The sequence below is a fragment of the Suricata suricatta genome, chromosome 3, assembly GCF_006229205.1.
Source record: "Suricata suricatta isolate VVHF042 chromosome 3, meerkat_22Aug2017_6uvM2_HiC, whole genome shotgun sequence".
NCBI classification, from domain to species: Eukaryota; Metazoa; Chordata; class Mammalia; order Carnivora; family Herpestidae; genus Suricata; species Suricata suricatta.
Window position 1 is genome coordinate 91,346,753 of NC_043702.1, and position 19,396 is coordinate 91,366,148.

General features: G+C 44.1%; 1 protein-coding gene across 1 annotated transcript in view; it reads left to right on the forward strand.

Moving 5' to 3' along the window:
* Positions 1–4,987: 4,987 nt before the first annotated feature.
* TMEM163 (transmembrane protein 163) overlaps positions 4,988–19,396 on the forward strand; it is a 239,647-nt gene continuing 225,238 nt past the window's right edge. The window contains exons 1-2 of the mRNA XM_029933323.1: positions 4,988–5,111; positions 5,480–5,599. Coding sequence (XP_029789183.1) covers positions 4,988–5,111; positions 5,480–5,599 — 244 coding nt within the window. The remainder of the gene's footprint in view (positions 5,112–5,479; positions 5,600–19,396) is intronic.

A 19,396-nucleotide genomic window follows, 5' to 3' on the forward strand; every position in this document is an offset into this window, starting at 1 on the left:
CCGAGGCCGGCGCTGTCCGGGCCGCCGCTCCGTCCCCGGAGCCCTAGAACCGGGCAGCCCCCGGGCCGACCCCGCGGGGGCCCGTGCCCTCCTCTCGGCTGGCCCCGGCCCTCCAGCGTCAGCTGCAAAAGTTTGCCGGAGGCTTTTTTTTTTTTCCTTTGGAGCCCAGTGCTCCCGAGGGGGGACTGCGGGCCCGGCTCAGCTCGGAGGGACCTGCGCTCGGTACATCCTCCTTCCGAGCCCCCTTCGACCCCCGGCGGCTCCCCGGGAGAACTTCCGTCTGCGGGTGTAGCCTCGGGCAGCTGGTCTGTAGCGCCTGGTTGGCCGCCCTGGCGAGGCGAGTCCGGAGGCCCCGGACTCTCACTTACTGGGGACCCACGCAGGTCGCTGCCTCGGTGTTCGGTGATGGGAGCGGAGGGCTGGGGCACTTGGGTTTGGACCACCAACCTCCTCTGGATGTAGGCCACTGAAACCTGGAGCTTTTTGGAGCGCACAGCCCCCGCCCCTTCAGAATCCCTCCAGAGACACTAGCCTGGAACCCCCAAAACGTCCCTTTCCGCGGGGGAGGCCAACCCTTCCTTTCTGACACACAGCTGATGCCCCCTTTGAGTTGCCCGCACGAAACGGGAGAGACTCTGTTGTTCATTCCCGTGCCTCTTCTCCTCCATCCCTCTTTCCCTCCCCGCCTCGTTGCCTTTCGGCTGGGAGGGAGCCGTATTCTTGGCCACGTCTGTATTCTCTGCTTCTTAATCCAAATTCAGCTCGGCCCCCTCAGAAAGACTCAGCGGTTGGGCTAAAACCGGTGAGTGGCCGAAGCGGCATGCTTGCAGCCGGGCCCTTTACAGGGGAGCCGGCTCATGGCCGCTCCACCCCCTTTTCTTGGAAGCCTTATTTTGTTGGCTGTGGCGGATTTTTATATTTCAGTCTTAGCAGGTTTTCCGTCCTATTCTTAGTATCTCCTGTACATTTTTATTCCGGTTTAGTGTTCGGATGCACGATCTTTTTCCTCTGAGAAATTTTAAACTGTAGCATGTGATATAGAATGACATGGAAACAGCAATCCCGGAGAACCGGCGGGCATCGCTCCAGTTGCTCTGTTGCCGTTCTCGCTCCTATTCCGACACAACTAGTTATTGAGATAGAGCCCATCCTGGGTGACCTCACCAGCACCCAACAAAACCTATCGGTTTTATTATGGGACACGTTACTCACCTCTCCCTTGGCAATTAATATTGTAGGATTTAAACATTTTGTATGGAATAGCTACAGAAGTCTGGGCTGAGTCTTTTTTTTTTTTCTTTGTAGCATTGCAGGTCGTTTGTAAAAAGCTGGCCTATTTCTCCCCACCCTGCAGAACGGCAGGAGGGGAAAAAAGTGCTAGGGTGAGTTAATATTTAGCATCATTTTGTAGCTCTTGCTCAAGTGTAACAAGCCCTAGTGAATTAAATCTTAGGGTTCTTTTTCACTGGTCAACTGAATTTCATTTTCCATTATATTATAGCGTGAAAGCATTCACTGTTCATAAACTGTCACTGTGTGAAAGCACTGTATGTCACACACAGCCTCTCTGTTAGGATGGACCCTGTCCTCCAAAGAACTGTGCTGTGTGGTGTTGAAAGCTGAAAGTCAGTGTGACATTCTTTTGTTCGACCTACTGCTGACAGGAAAGAGTTAATGATGGATGAATCATTTTTATTAAATAGATCAGTTCACCTGGGGAGGTTTATTCTAATATTTTGTGTTTGTGTTATTTTTTTCTTAAGGGGCTGCATCTTTCCCATATCGATTTTTGTCTCTCTGGGGAACAGTTCAGTTGCAGCTACCTTTTTCCTAATGGGGAGAGGGTTTGGGGAGGAGGAGGCTGAGGCACTTGCCTGCTGTGTCTCTGTCCATCATGCCTGGCTTGCTTTTTTCTGGGCCATAATACCTAGAGGGTGTGTGGCGGGGTAGGGACCCTGGAAGTGTTATCTATATTGTCCTTTTTTCTTGTCCTAACTTCCTTTGGAGCTTTTAGACTTGGTTGCAGACTGTGTCTAACTCCCATCAAAAGCTTGCTTTGTAATCTAGTATTTTAGGACTTTAGAGGTATTTTCCCCTTAGAAGTGAAATGGGCTGCTTCCCAGAAACTCACCTAACTGATAATACAGTGCCATTTGGTTGATCCTTGTAGTCAGGGAGCAAGAGTTCTGTGGCCCCGGACTTTTAGGGGTTAAACACCCCCCAAATAGGCTGAATTTTTCTTGGGGTTTCCACCCCCTTTCTTTTAATATCCACTCTTCTTAACACAAGTATTTTCCCATCATTCTGCTCTAAGCCCTGAGTAGGCTTAGAGTGTTACATGCTTCTGCATTTCTTACTATCTTTCAATCTAATAAACATTCCCCTTTCTTCAGAAAATCGAAGTGTGACTATTATGAGAAAGCAATTATGATTAATTCATACTAGCATGGAAATGACTAATGGCTTCAACCTAACCATATGTATTTGCATCTCCGTCCCTACTCAAATAATAAATTATCAGTTATTCATACAACTCTTAAGCTTACTAATGTCAGGCCCAGATTATAAATATATGGAATCTGAGTGAGATCGGAAATCTGCATGTGGGGGCCAACTATGTTTAGGAAGGAGCACAGCCCTGCATGCAAATATGTGGCCTGCCTTAGCTTCTCTAGGCTGGACTGCCTTCTACTTCTGAAGCTCAGCTTCCTGAAAACTTTAGGAATCTTCATCACTGCTTGTGAACACGCATGCAGCTGGTGTGGGGACAGAGATAGAGGCACCTATATGTGAACAGGTCATTTATGGGTTTTTGTAGGTCTTCATACTCCTTTTGAGAAGGGGAAATTTTTCCATTCTTGGTATTGGCTGGATTTTTAGAAGAGAAGACCAGTAGGAGATAATAAACAAAGGTTGAAAGTGGGAAAGTACCTGCCTTCTTGGACAGTCTTTGCATTACAATTACTCCAATTTTTTATTAAAAATATAGTTTAATGTTAATTTTTTTATTTTTGAGAGACTATGAGTGGGGGAGGGGCAGTGAGAGAAAAGGAGACCCAGAATCCGAAGCAGGCCCCAAGCTCTGAGCTCGAACCCACGGATTGTGAGCTCATGACTGAGCTGAAATGAGACGCTTAACTGACTGTGCGACTCAGACACCCCTAATTTTTAAAATAGAAAACATCTCATGGGGGACACACAGGACTAGATCTGGGGCAGAATCTCCAGTCCTGCTGCACTCAGATGCCCTCTTAGGGCAGTCCAGCCCCGCGAGCGGACACCCCAGACTCCTTCAGTGAGTGCTGGTGCGTCGTGGGGTGGAGCCTGTGGAAAGGGTGTGTGGTCAGAGCCAGTCCTATTGTTGCAAACAGCTGGCTCTGAAAGGAAAAGTAAACGTAATGTGGTCTCGTGGAAAACTTGGATCATTGTCCTTTATCTTAGAAAATTAAATCTTCTAAAAGGAACCTTGCTTTACCCCCAGTGGATTGTTGCTGTCAGAATACATAGCAAATGAACTGCTTATTCGAGTTAGTACTTCGATGTTACAGCTTCACTTCTCCTCAAAATCAATTGGCCAGAATGAAAGGAAGATTTTTATGTCCTTTGGGGAAAAAAAATAAATGATTGGGAGGGTGTAGGACTCTCTCAGTCTAGGTTGACTACGACAGGAGACAGGGGTGATTGCCATCGAAAATTAGAATGGGGTATTGCTTGGTAGCTAGGGAAAAAGTAGACAAAGGGACAAAAACAGACAAAGGGATTTTAATTTGAAATCATTCGTACCTAGGGTGGAATTTGAGAAGAAAGAAGGTTTTTCTTTTTTCATTCAAGTGCATTTATCACGGAAGGTTTGGGGAGGTTTTTACAGTGAGGTGAAAGAGATGTGTTTGTACCTACCTTTTGCAACCTTATCTACCTTTTGATCCTACGTAAATCGACAGGCTTTGATTATTTAAAAATCTCTGGGCTGTAGAGTGGGTTCGCCAGGCAGCCTCCTCAACGTTGACTCTTGCTTTGTTTAAGGACTTGTTCAAGGCGCTTGAGTCGGTGGAGTAAATGGAATTGAGCAGTTTCAGCAGGGCCTTTGTTAAAATGTTTGAAGAGGATGTGGTATTCAGCAGCCAGAAGCTGAGCCTGGTGCCCCACTGGTCAAAGGGGATGGGGTCTTTTACGTCGTGTGTGCCAGGTGTGATACGTTGCACGCCATGCGATACCGCACAAATGGGTACCTAAGCTTTGACTACCTATTTCTTCATCATTTGGAGCTGTTAGGATGAAGCCTTTCTATCTTTGAAAGGTGTATTGTGGGCTAGTCAGCCAGAAATGTTGTCATAAGCTCCTGGGATACGGAATGCATGACTGAATTTGGTTCTTCACGCAACTAAGGGACGCCATATATGATGTTTTCAAAGGAGAAGGAAAAAAGTAAAATCAGGGTCTTGCTGAAGATGTTTTAGTTCTCAACCCAAGGAATCGTGAATTTCTTAAAAAAAATTTTTTTTAAATGTTTATTTTTGTGTGGGAGAGAAACAGAGCACAAAGCAGGGGAGGAGCAGAGAGCGCAGGAGATACAGAATTCAAGGTAGACTCCAGGCTTTGATCTGTCAGCACAGAGCCTGACATGGGGCTCAAATTCACAAATCATGAGATCATCACCTGAGCTGAAGTCGGTAGCCCAGCTGACTGAGCCACCCAGGTGCCCCAAGACCTCATGAATTTCTATTGGTGTCAAGGACCCTCAATGTTGAAAGCATTGGAGACCAGATCAAATCTTTCTTATAATGGTCTGTCCAGAAAGCTACCTCCAGTTTTAGCTTTCTTTAATAATTCAAGAGTTGTTTGACGTAGGTTTGGTACAAAGCAATACATGCTATAGAGCAGAAGGAGGAGGGAAGAAAACGTGGCATATAATTTTAGGCCTGATAACTCATTGGTTATGATCAAATAGAAATCTTCCTTCTCTTCCTGTTAAGTGTTGAAGGGAGCCATGAGGGTATTTGGGGTCTGGGACTCCTGCTCTGGGAAAAGCCTCTTTCACCAAGTTGGGGCCGTGCTGGTGGATCAATGCAAATCAATGCCTACAGCTGAGGAGCCTGAATGTCCAGTTGAATGTGGGCTAATTGTGCTGTTTTCCTAACTGAAGGGCCTTGTTAGGGCAACATTTAGATAGCTGAGTTAGTATGAGGGCCGGGGATAACAGGTCAGAGTGGGTCTGTGGGCTCCTTCTAAAGTGGACAAGCGCTATTACCCTGCAGGAATCCATGCCCCATATCGTTAGAGCTATGATTTTTCAAGAGACGCCAGAAAGCCTGATTTCCATGTGAACTCTCCTCATTGTTAAAACACAGTGCGGGCCAAACAAAACACATCTTGGCCCACGGGCTGTCAGTTTGCAATCCTTGGATAAGAAAGTGTGGCTCTGACTGTGGGTTTCTTAATAAGGAAATGTCTAACTTCCTTTTCTCCTTGTTTTTGTCAGGCTTACTAGAAAGCAGCACTCGACTCAAACCTCACGAAGCCCAGAACTACCGAAAGAAGGCGTTGTGGGTCTCCTGGTTCTCCATTATTGTCACCCTGGCCCTGGCCGTGGCTGCCTTCAGTAAGTAGCCGCAGTCCTGCTGATCGATGTGTGCTGCTGTTGTGTGTTTTAGTCTCCGACTCCTGTGGGATGTGCTTTTGCTTTTAGTTGACTATTATTGATGAGTAAATTTTTGCAGATGGTAAGAGAGGGTACTTATAAGTTAGTAAAATGGCTTCTCTCCTCTGCAGAGGGACGAGGTGGTTAAGAAGAAAGGGAGAGGGCTCCTGGGAGCCTTGGCTCTCATCAGTATGCGGGTTTGTGGCAGTGGATTCTGGCTGCCCACTGAATAGGGAGAATACCCTGTTGGTGGATGCCTTCAGCGTGGCTGACATGTGACAAATCTCTCCTTGAGATTTGTATTTTGAGCCTAATGCAACCGGATGAGTGCAATATTACAATACCTGCTCTCCCTGCCCCTGCCCCTTAGGTCTGTGTAAGGTTTGGATGACAATCATGTGCACATTTTAATGAAAGAGAAATGGGAGGTCCTCTGTCAATTGTTACTGGCAACGCAAACAAAACCATTTATTACAATGAAGAAAAACTAAGGTAATTGAACGCCTTCTACTTACGGATAATCTACTTTCTGTCTAGGGATAATCCTGTTCGGGTGTTAGGAAGCCCTATGACATGCATTTTCTCAGCTAACATTTGCAGCCTAAAGAAATGTGTATGTGCTATTTATTCTTATTAGTTGTGTAGGGGTTTATAAGCTGAAGCAAGGACATTAAGCTTCATCTCAGCCTTGGTAGAAACCACTATGTTTTTTAATGCTGGGGTAAAGAGGAATGTATTTTGTGCATTTTGTGATTAATTTATTACCTTAACAGAAAGATCTATATTCTTAGTGATAAGTATCCTGCAAGATGTCTCATGTGACATCTCTCAGTGGAAGAAGAAAGGGCTGTGTCTGCTGGAAGATGCTGCTCTGTGTGTGTTTAAAATGCTATTCTGCACAGTTAGATTGGCTGCTGGAAGTTGGTGTTGGCTCCCAAGAGGCAATATTAGGATTTGACCAAATGCTCCCTGCAGAACTAGGCATATATTACTTGATAGAATTTATATTGGAAACACTGTACCATATCTTGGCTCTAAAAAAAAAAAAAGCGCCAAACATTTTAGAAGCAGAGGGTAATGCATCTCAGTATAAACATTTATAGTGAGCCAGAGATCTAATCAAGAGAAATTCTGATTCCTGAAAATAGCTCTTCCTTCCTTCCTCGTCTTTTTTTTTTTTTTTTTTTTAAATGCTAAAGCAAGAATAACAAGTACACCTGACATCCCTGGAGGGTAATTTGGTTGTGGTGGCTGGTAATGGGCTCTGGGTCGACACCATAATTTACATATGTAAAGAGGGATGGAATGAGGGGTGGTGTTTTACCAATAGAATAAGAGTTATTCAGACTTGTCCTTGTGCCTAATAGAGCTGTTCTGATTTTATCATACGGGGTGTTTGAATGAGGGGTGTTTGAATGAGGACTTGAATGTGAAGAAATACTGAGCAAGCCTTTCCCTTGGGAGAATAACACTACATTTGATGTTCTTAATCTCATAATCAGGAAAAAACTATGAGAAAATGCTGGTTTCATATGTTATGCCTGATCACTTGGGTTATCTTGAAAATTTTGTTCCATTTCCTTGAATAGGAAGAGACTGTTGCATAATGCATGTGGAATTAGAATATTGCTTTGTGAAAAGGGTTTTCTTTTTCTTTTAAAATGATTTTACCCTTTTAGCAAGTATTTCATTTAAATCCTCTGAATTCTTGCATATAAAATGTTGGCATTGGCTTACAATGTCATGATCTGTGTTAATTTCTGTAATACATTCAATGTATTCCCAAGTTGGTTTCAAGTTAAACCAAAAAATGTAGGAGTTCTGTTTTTCCCCACTTTAACTATGGAGGGTACCTTTAGTGTGTGTGTGCATGTGCACGCACATGTGGTTTTTCATACTTTAAAGCTTTGTGGTCCTCTCTGGTTGTATTGTCTAGGGTTGTTCCTTTTACCCTTTAGGAACCTAAGTGTATTTGTAATATGAAATATTTAAAGCGCTTTTTAAATTTACATGTTGGTAGACAACATTTTTTTTAGAGAGAGCGTGTGAGAGTGAGCATGAGTGAGCAGGGGAGGGGCAAATTGAGGGAGACACAGAATCCAAAGCAGGATTATTTATTTATTTATTTTGAGACAGCACAAGTGGGTGAAAGGCCAAGGGGGGGGGTAGGGACGGAGGGGGAGAGAGAGAGAGAGAGAGAGAGAGAGAGAGAGAGAGAGAGAGAGAGAATGAATTCCAAGCAGGCTCTGCACTGTTAGCTCAGAGCCTGTTGCGGGTCTCGAACTCCCAAACCATGAGATCATGGCCTGAGCTGAAGTTGGACGCTCAACCGACAGAGCCATCCAGGCATCCCATTATACTTTAAAAAAATTGTCACAAGAACCTCACTCCCCTCTCCAGTCTTATTTTCCAGGGAGGGGGTTGACAGAGATGTGGGATGAAATGGGATAGGTTGGCTTGGTGAACTCCTGTGTTATCCAACAAAAAAGTTAGGTGGGACCAGTTAGTCTTTATTTTTATTTTTTAGTTTTTTTTAATGTTTGTTTATTTTTGAGGGAGAAATAGACACAGTGTGAGCTGGGGAGGAGCAGAGAGAGAGGGGAGACACATAATCCCAAGCAGGCTCCGGGCTCTGAGTTGTGGGCAGAGTCTGACATGGGGCTTGAACTCACTTACCACAAGATCATGACCTGAGCTGAAGTCAGATGCTTAACCAAGTGAGCCACCCAGCCACCCCTATGGAGCAGTTAGGCTTTTTAAAGAGAATTCTGTTGAATAACTACTGTGGTGCTTTGAGATGGCAGAGAAGTCTTTGCTGTGTGTGTGTGTGTGTGTGTGTGTGTGTGTGTGTGTGTGTGTGTGTGTTGGCCAGGGCTGATAATCATGGCAATAAGAAGAGCGTATTGATGGTTATGTCTTACCATTATTGAATGAATGAACCAAGAGAGATTAAAAAAAAAAACCTTTTTCTTTTTTTTTTTTAAATCACGTGGAAGGAAAATATTTATTAGAAAAAGATAAATTTGATCTAAAGGTTTATTTAGATACCAGGCTTGGGTCTCATTTATTTTACAAACAGTTGAAGCATTTTTGAGACAGGCCAGGCCTCCTCACGGCCATCCCCTGGCTAAGGGCAATGTGTTGGAGCAGCACCTCCTGCGTTTACTTGAATCCCCATCCTGATCTTCTTACCTGCCGTTTGCTCTTTTATCATGGATGCTGACTTCTGCTGAGCATCTTCTGAAGAAATGCTCTTGTCTTTTTTGTGTTTGGAAATCATTAGGGTGATGGATTGTGTAAGTTTTAGGGATGCCTCTTTTCTCAGTCAACTGGAAAGGTGCATATGTTTTTACCTAGGATGTATTGCAAACAAAGACCCTTCGCCTCCTGTTAGGCTTCCTGATATTTAAGTATGCTGCTCTGCTGTGTTTCCTCAGATGAGTAATTCCTAAAGGACATGACACAACCAGCTTTGATCAGTATATCTGTGATAAATCAGTTGTGTATGTAACTATGGTTGACATTCACATGTCTGGTATAGTTTGAAAAATTAAGTGAGGCTTTCAAAGTTTGTGACTTGAAAGTGTCTTGAAAAGACTGTGTGCTTTGAAAGGGATATGGACCATTCGTGATAATACTTGGTAATAAAGAGATTTTGGACCCACTAAAAAAGCTGATATAAAACCAGATGGTAATACATCTTAAATCTTGCAGAAAGAGCCCTAGTTCGGTTTTAAAATGGGTTCTGTTTGTAATCGGTGGGCAGCACGGAAAATGGCAGTTGTGTTAGGGACAAACTTTGAAAAAAGTCTATTTTAATAATAAGGCTAGAAAGAGAATAGAGGTTCTATTCAAAACTGAGGGCTTTCACATCATTGATGTCTTTGTTGGAACGATTTAGGAAAATGCAATCTGACTCGTTTTTGAGGTTTGAATGAGTGCAAGTTAATTTTGAGTCATTCAATACACGTTCTGTGGGGAATGAAGATATATTGGAGACATTCTCAGGGGAAAACCTTACCTAAGATACATGGCTCCATTAAAGAAAAAAGTACACCAAACTAAGGTCTTCTCAGAAAAAGCGCACTCAAAAATTTAGTGAATCAATAGATTTAAGGATTAGAAAAAATTTTTCAAAGGGGTGATTTTCCTTTTACTTGTGGGGATTTCAAAAAGAATGTATTTGATTGTAGTGTGAACTCTTGCCCCTTAAAGATGATTGGATAATGTACTTAATTCTCTTTATTTTTAAATTGTGTGGCCAAGAATTGATTACACACGCCTTCTATAAACTCAGCGAAGCAGGTCTGAGAACTTGCTTAGGTAATCCCTCAGTTGACACATTGTGGGACTGGGAAGGCATGACGGACGCCCTCAGGTGGTTCCCGAGAGTAACATCTGAATAGTGAGAGTGGCCTGCAAGGTCAGGCCTGACCTGGCCTTCGCCCCCTTTTCTCAGACCCCGCAACTTTTCCTCAGGACTGGAGAGCATGCCTTTCAGGCAAGCTCATCTGCCCACAAATCTCCACGTGGTTGACCCCTCAAGAGGCCTCACCAAGCCGCAGACTGGACCCATCCCCCACAGTCGTGTGCCCCGTCACACGGTGTATTTTCTTCCGGCGGTTTCTCTCGTAGTGCCCCCACCTCCGTTAGACAGTGTCATAAGTGAGGCCCAAGTCTTTTGTGCTGTGTCCCTTAAACATGCACTTGACATTCTGCTCGTAGAATGATCCTTTGTGTAGTTGGCTGAGCTCTGTATTGATAAAAACAGTATATGCACATCATATAAGTTCCTGAGACCAAAGACACAGTGCAGATCTCTGTCCCATCCTAAATTCTTTCTTTCCCAGATCCTGCTCCTTGGGGACGAGCTTTGTTGGCAGTGCCTCGTATCTTCTTCAGGATACTTGCTGTGCGCTTGCCCGCCTAGGGACACATGGCTTTTGGTCCTACTTGTTAGATAGGATGTCTTGTCCTTGCTGGTCTTTGAATTAGCATGGGCCTCTTCACAGGCTGCTGTTTTCACAGTTTTGTGTAAAGTGCCTTTGATGTGGAGAACCTTCAGGAACAACTTCCCAACCACCGTCTGGCTGCCACCACCGAGGCGGGTGACGCGGTGAGGGGGATGTGGGCAGGAAGCTCGTGAGCCACATCCTGGGGGTGTTCAGTGGGAGAACGTGCTTCCGTAAGTGTGCAGGGCGAATGATGACTACGGAGGCTCCTTCTGAGGTGGAAGCCAGGAGGGGAGAAGAGGCTGAACTGCCTCGGGAAACCTCATCCTGACAAGGCTCCTGCCCCCAGGAGGTTCCTCCCTCAGACCCTCAGGGTCATGCCATCAAGGATTCTCTTGAGTGTGCTAGCTCACTGAGGGCACACGAATTTGGAGTGGCATTTTAGTCAGACCCCTTTGCTTGCTCCATGTGTCCCTCGGGGGACTCGGCCCCTCCCTCCGGCTCCAGCCCACAGATACTCCTTGTAGCCTCCCAATCCTTGTGCGCTGCCCCTGGCCCCAACACCATGCACCTGCTCTGCCCTTGGCCTCAGATGCTCTTTGTTCTTGACCCCACCCTTTGTTTCCTAGTTAACTTTTATATTATATTATATTTTATTTTATTTTCTGTTTTTTTATTTATTTTTGAGAGACAAAGAGAGACGGCACGAGCAGAGGAGGGTCAGAGAAAGAGAGAGGCACAGAATCTGAAGACAGGCTCCAGGCTCTGAGCCAGCTGTCAGCACAGAGCCCGATGCGGGGCTCAAACCATGAACTGTGAGATCATGACCTGAGTCGAAGCCGGACGCTTAACTGACTAAGCCACCCAGGCACCCCCCTAGTTAAATTTTAAATTGAGATGAAAGATCACCCCTCCCAGGAAGCAGTCCCTTGCCCTCCATGCTGACTTAAATTACCTTTGGTTCCCATAGCCCATTGGGCACCTGTCGATCAGAAACTTGACATAATACTCAAATCATTGAATTACTGCTCTTTGCACTAATATACAGTCCTCAAAGGTAGGGGCCCTGTCTTCTCCAGTCTGTATTCACAGCCTCTGATGCAGTTGGTACTCAGATATCTGGTGGCCTGAAGTAATATTTGCCCTCTCCCTGCTGAGGCCACCATGGCTGCAGCAGGTTCAGGATGTATGTTTGTAGGTAAAGATCTCAGAAAAAGGAACAGTGACTTTTTCAAGTGAATGAAAAGGGGAAAACTGCAAAAGGGACATCGTCAACTTTGTAAGTAGTGGGGACGCCAGAGCCCCTTGTCTCCCCCTCCTTCTCCCTCCACCCTCTGCTCCTCTTGGACAGAGGGCCCAGGGCTCTGTTGGCAGGGCCTCCTTTGCTGCTGTCCAGAGAGCGCATCTTCCCCAGATGACATACTCACAGCTGCTGTTTCTACCCGTGTGTCCTGCCCCCCTTTTCTCTGCGTGCTGCACACATCATTTAATTAAAAATGTGGCCAGAGTCATTAGCACAGGGGTGTCCTTGTCACATAGCCATGGCAGTGGCTTGGGAGCTGGGCGGTGAGCCCCACCTGGACTCCTGTCAATAGGCCCAGCAGGTCCTTGCCTCTTCTCGCTTGGGCCCTGGGCTCAAATTTTCCTTGTGGGAAATTTGTTAGGGATTTTCCTATTGCCTCTCAGTCACTTTCCAGTCACCTCCCTTGGCCAGTCGGACAGGAAGGGGTTTTCTGATCTGCTTGTATTCCAGGGCTGTGACTTCATCCTCTGAGAGTTGTCTCTTGGAGGTGAATTCTGGTGTAGCTCCTCCTGGACAGACGGTTGTTTTCTGGTTCCCTGTTCCCAGGGGCTGAAGTGTAGGCATAATGAGATTTGGAAATGACTGATGAAGCAAGAGGGAGGCAGAGAACCCTTCTGCCTCCTGGAAAGGAACCTGTTCCTCACTTTCCACTGTCTTCTATGCCCACCTGCCCATCCTTCCTCCCAGCGAGTGAACATGTTCATCCTGTGGGCAAAGCACGGTCCACTGTGCTAGGTGACACAGAGGACGTTGGGAAGTGGGACAGTCCTTCTGGCCCCTTGAAGAGCTCAGGTCTACTGGGAAGATGAGCCCTATAGTTGTCAGGACAAACAATAGGGCAGTGGGGTGGGATAGATAACCAGGAAGCTGCTCACTGTCCCCCGTTAAACACATAGAATACTCAAGAAAGGACATCACCGATCTGTTAGAGAAAGGACACTCTCCAGCTCCCAGGAGCCCTCTGCTGCCCAAAACAAATGAGTTTAAAATGAGAGCTATCGATACAGAATATGGGGTACTCCCTGGGGTGAGAACACGTGAAGATTGTGGGACTTGGTAGGAGGGGCTTGGGTTAGGACCTCCACATGGGGCTGGAACATAGTGGCAGAAGTTTGTTGAGGCTGCTTTAACAAAGCCTTACACACCAAGAGGCTTACACAACAGACGTTTGCTTTCTTGTGGTGCTAGAGGCTCGAGTCCAAGATCAGGGTGTCAGCACTGTTGGTTTCTTCTGAGGCTTCTCACCTTGGTTTGTAGAGGATGGTCTCCCCACTGTGTCTTCACATGATCTTCCCTCTTGGTGTGTCTGTGTCCTAATTTCATAAAAAGACATTGTTGGATTAGGGCCCACCATGGTGACCTCATTTTAACTTCATTCACTCTTTAAAGACCCCATATATAAACATGGTCACATTCTGAGGTCCTGGGGATTAGGTCTTCAACATATGAATTTTGTAGGGGGAGTGGGGAGACACAATTTAGTCCATAACATTTGCCTTGGCCAGCACCAGGCAGGTGGAGGAAACCAAGTCCTCAGAATAAAGTAAGTGCACTAGAGGACTTGACCTTCACTGAAAGAATGGACCACAATAAACCTATCTACCACCAAGACAAAGAGGAAACTTATCTGTCACAGTATAGGTCTTTGTGGAGTGATCATAGGGGAGCCTTCCAATAGAATTCAGAACCATGAGACTGACTTCATCTACATTTGTGTTTGGAATCTTCATAGCTAAATATACTAGGAAATAGACTCTGAAACTCTGAGATTTACTGTAGGAGGTATGTGCCTTAGGGGTGAGGGCTGGAGGAAGCTGTCAGGAATAATACATGAAAGGGAGCAAGGGCAGCAGGATTGGGCAGAGGGAGAATTTGGACTTAAGTGCTGTTGCCTTGTAGGTTTCCCCATAGGGACTTAGGAGCTGTGATGGCCCTGCTGTTGTGTAACTGGAGCAAGATGGCCAGACGCGTCATGTTGGGGCCCTGCCCCAGGGAGAGGTATAACCTTGGGAGAAGCATAACATAGGAGAGGCAGTTTCCTTCTGTAGAGAGTATAGGGCAGTTTGGGAGAAGGATGAAGCTATGGGCCATGAGAAGCCCTTACTCCTGGCAACTTGGGGGAAACTGAGTGTCCAGGTCTTGAGGGAGGATCCAGGAGATACACCATGGCATCCACTGTAAGAGTCTATATTACCCACTTAGCCTAAGAACTCTCAACCTGAGATACAACCTGGATGTGGTCTGAGGTGGGAAATGCTTTGGAGTGTCTGAAAGAAGCATATGGAGAACCTCAGCTAAGGCCCAGCTGTGTCTCATGGATGAAGCTCTACCAAAGATGAGCTCACAATCTAACATTGGATAGCTCCCAGGGGAAAGGTCCACAGGCCTGAGAACCATTCAAGCAGCATGATTAGAATTCAAATTCCAGATAAGAAAATTCCCTGACAGATTCTCTCTGCCCTCTGTCTCTCCCCTGTCTTCCTCTCAACAACTACTTTACTTCTTCTAATTGATTCTTTTATTTACATATACCATTGATCTTTGAACAGCATGGGTTAGAACTGCATGGGTCCACTTATATGCAGATTTTTAAAGATAAATATAGTGCTGTAAATGCATTTTCTCTTCTTCACGAATTTTTAAATAACCTCTTCTTTTTCTCTAGCTTATTTTCTTAGAAGATGACCATATAAAACACATATGCAGACTGTGTGTTTTTGTTAGTGGTAGTAAGATTTCTGGTCCCCAGTAGGCTATTAGTAGTTAAATTTGGGGGGAATCAAAAGTTATAACTGAGTTTTGATTATACAGTGGGTCAGTGCCCCAGCCCCTGAGTTGTCCCGGGGTCAACTGTATGTGTATAAAAAACAGGCTTTGTGATTGTGTGTCTTTGCCATTATTTGTTGACTTCACACCACGAAAGATCATTTACTCTTTTGCCCTCTTCCTGGCCCCATACAAACTTGCTGACTTCCTGAGTTTTTATCCTTACATAATAGCCATACTTGGCATTATTATGACTATATAAATTGTGCTCACTGAGCCATATGGTGAAGAACGGTTACTTCTTGCCTGCCCTATTTTTTTATTCCCTCTGATTTTAATATCTGTTTTGTTTATTCCTGTGTTTGCTTTTCTCTGAATCTGTTTTTTATTGAAGTCGAACTCAGCATTTCTCTTCCAACCTCAACTTCCTTGTGGTATTTTCAGATGCATAGATAATTCTGTCCGCTTTTTGAAGAAACCCCTCAGAGCCAGTTGACATTCTCGGATTTGCTCTGGTTGCCCTTTTGACTTGGTGCATAGCTGTGCCCTGGGATCACCCGTGATTCACCACCTCTTTGGGTATTCTCTTTATTTCTCTCCTCTGTTGAGTTTCCTGTCTCCTGGATACCATGTTTTCCTCTGCTCTGGTTGGTATAAGCCCACTTGGAGGAAATGCATTTTCTCCTAGCTCCCTGGGAAAGTGGCATGCGGGAAGTGAAGCTTTCAAGCCTGAAATGTTGTTAATATACCCTGACACTTGATTGATGGCTAAATAGAAATTTCTCAGTAGGAAATAATGTTCCTAAAGAGTTTTGAAGGTTTTGCTCCATTCTATTCTTATTCCTGATGTTAGCATTAGAGTCCTAAACTATCAAAAATCCTGATCCTTTGCATGGAGACTCGCTATGGTTTGGTCTTTTTCAACCAGATATCCTCTACTTTCATTTTCTATTTGCTCTACTTCCTGGGAAATTGACTCACCTTTATGTTCCTACCTTTCTTTTGAACTTGTCACTTCTACTGTCAAGTTTTGTTTTAAATTGTCTAAGTCTTCCTTTTAAAAGTCATCCAACTCTTTTTTATTGATCTTTTTTTAAAATCATTTTATTTTTTTAATGTTTTATTTTTATTTTTGAGAGAGAGCATGAGCAGGGAAGGGGCAGAGAGAGAGAGGGAGACACAGAATCCGAAGCAGGCTCCAGGCTCTGAGCTGTCAGCACAGAGCCCGACACGGGGCTCTAACCCATGAACCGTGAGATCATGACCTGAGCTGAAGTTGGACACTTAACCGACTGAGCCACCCAGGCGCCCCTTTATTGATCTTTTTAATAGATCTTATCTTTTTGAGAAACTATCAGTGATAGCTAAAAAACCCTTTTTTTGTTTCTTGTCTTCCTCCAAAATTGCCCCCCCTTCTGCCTTGGGTCATCGTTCATGTTAGGAGAAGAATCCTGTCAGAGGTGATCTTTGATACTTTGCTCACAGTGACAGTGAGTGTTAAACTGACCAGAGCTCCAAGCCTGTGGTAGCTTTTACTGTAGAGTGACACGACTGTTTTGTTGGATAGTTTCTGGTTTAATATTTCTAGATCCATCCTCTTGGCTTCCCATGTTCCCCAGAGAAGGGCCTTCTGATCTGGCTAGAGGTTGAACACCCAAGTGCCTGAATTCTGGGAGCTGAGTTGAGGAGGAAGATTTTGATCTCTCAGTATTCTATTTGAAATTCTTAACTTTGCTATTTTCAGTTTGGTTTTCCCACCTTTAGCTGAACTTGGTGTCCCTCACACCAGAGGCTGTTGTACCTCCTCCAGAGGATAAACCTCCAATCATCTGATAGGAGAGTTGAGGTGGGGTGTGGGGGCAGGGTTTTGTCCTTCAGTGCAGAGCCTGGGAAGGAATCCAGAGAACTGCTTCTTCAACATGCTTTGAACCAAGCACACTATTTTCAGTCTTCTCTTTGTTACATTGTGCTCCCAGTTTTCCGTCTCTTGGGTGTCCTGAGGTGTAAATTGGGTTGCCTTTTTGCTTTCACAGGACTGTCTCAAGAATTTGCTTTCTGGAGTCTGTTAAATAAATTACTACTTGCCCATATGCTTTCTAGCATCTAAAAATAGTTCTTGTTGCCTCTTCTATCTTCTTTTTCTAATGAGTTTTCTTACAAAAAAAATCCCTCTACTCTTAGTTGAGCGGGTGTTTTAGAGGAAGCAAAAGTAAACGTGAGGAACTGTGCTGCCACATTTCTCTGGAAATGTTCAACAGAGCAATTTGTAATGAAAAATATAGTAAGTGAATCAGAAACCAATGATACATGTTAGTGAACCAAAATATAGTCTGAGGAACTTACCCAGAATATAGCACAAAGTGATACTTCCCTTTCAGATTTTCTATTCAAGAGACATGGAAGATAGGAAAAGTTCCAACAGAAACAAATACGAATTCCAATAGCAGAGAAGAGAGGAAATAGTAGTGTTTTTATGAGTGTCTGAGACTGTTTGGGAATTTATGGGAGGGATGGAGTACTTCTCAAACCAGGGGGATAAATGAGGGAAAATAAATGAGGAAACAGACTTGTTTCTCTAGACAGCTGAAGTGAAAAATCTGGCACAGAAAAGGCAAAATAAAATGTATAAATCAACCTAAACATCCCAGTAGTTAAAAAAGTATAAATGGAGGGGCCCCTGGATGGCTCAGTTGATTGAGCATCTGACTCTTGATTTTGGCTCAGGTCCTGATATCATGATCCATGGGACTGAGCCCCATGTCAGGCTTTGCACTGATGGCGCGGAACCTGTTTAGGATTCTTTTTCTTTCCCTCTCTCTGTTCCAAACCCACTTGCATTCTCTCTCATTTTCTCTCTCGCTCTTAAAATAAAGTTTAAAAAAGTGTAAACAGATTAAATCTATAAGCTTGAAGTCAGACATAGATTGGATTTAAAAAAATCTATCGCTATACTGTTAATAGGAGGCACATTAAAAACATAAGGTCACAGAATGGCTTAACTAGAGGGACAGAAGAAGATTCATCTCTAGATACCAACAAAATCAAGTTGGTGTGAAAACAAAATCAAGTTGGTGTAGATATGTTAATCAGGGAAAATAGACTTAAAGACAAAAAGCATTATTAGGCATTAGAGTATAACTTTGTAAACAAAAGGGTCAATCCATCCCAGAGAGAAAACATGTGAGTTTGTATACATCAGAAAGACTCCAAAGCACCTAACCGAAAATTGATGGAGTTACAGGTAGAAATGAACAATGATAATCATAGTGGTAGACTTCATTGTATCTCTTCTAGTAGTCAGTAAATGAAAAGATAAAAAAATTAGTGAAGTCATTGAAGATCTAATATTTTTTTTAGTTTTTGAGAGAGAGGGAAGGTGCAAGTGAGCGAGGGCCAGAGAGAGAGAGAGAGAGAGAGAGAGAGAGAATGAATCCCACAAGGGACAGAGAGAGAGATTGAGAGAAGTGGGCCTCACCCGGGGCTTGTGTTTTTACCTGAAGTGTGGCTAGTGTTGATGTGATTCAGGGCTTGAGTTCACCTGATGTGGGACTTGAACTCACAAACTGTGAGTTTGTGGCCTGAGCCAAAGTCGGATGCTTAATGACTGAGCCACCTAGGCGCCCAAAGATTTGATTTATGTAATTGAATCATTTCAATTACATAAAATTTTAAATGTTTGTAATTTCAAACATTTTTGACTGCTGTCCTTAGTGAGATAAGCAAGCATATGTGGCCTAGTATAAGTGAACTTATGTGTATATACTACCTGTTGTCATGTGTAAGCCTTTTTTTTTTTTAAGTTTGTTTATTTTGTGAGAGAGACAGCACAGGCCCAGGAGGGCAAGAGAGGGAGAGAGAGAATTCCAAGCAGCCTCCTCACTGTCAGTGCAGAGCCCAACTTGGGGCTCGAACCCATGAACTATGAGCTCACAACCTGAGCTGAAACCAAAAATTCAACATTTAACTGACTGAGCCACCCAAGCATCCCCCCTTTTTAAAAAAGTTTATTTGTTTTGAGTGCATGTGCATGCTCAAGATAGAGAAGAGAAAAGAGGAAGAAGGGCGGGGAGAGGGAGAGAGAGAGAATCCCAAGCAGGTTCCTCACTGTCAGTGCCTAGCTCAATGCAGGGCTTGAACTCGAGAACTATGATTTCATTTTTCTACATGTTGCTGTCCAGCTCTCCCAACACCACCTGTTGAAGAGGCAGTCTTTTTTCCATTGGACAGTCTTTCCTGCTTTGTCAAAGATTAATTGGCCATATACTTGTGGGTCCAGTTTTGGGTTCTCTATTCTATTCCATTGGTCCATGTGTCTGTTTTTGTGCCAATACCATACTGTCTTAATGATGACAGCTTTGCAGTAGAGGCTAAAGCCTGGGATTGTGATGCCTTTCGTTTTGGTTTTCTTCTTCAATATTACTTTGGCTATTCGGGGTCTTTTGTGGTTCCATACGAATTTTAAGATAGTTTGTTCTAGCTTTGAAAAGAATGCTGGTGCAACTTTGATGGGGATTGCATTGATAGTGTAGACTGCTTTGGGTAATAATGACATTTTAACAATGTTTATTCTTCCAGTCCATGAGCACGGAATGTTTTTCCATTTCTTTGTGTCTTCTTCAATTTCCTTCATAAGTCTTCTATAGTTTTCAGCATACAGGTCTTTTATATCTTTGGTTAGGTTTATTCCTAGGTATTTTATGGTTTTTCGTGCAATTGTGAATGGGATCTGTTTCTTGC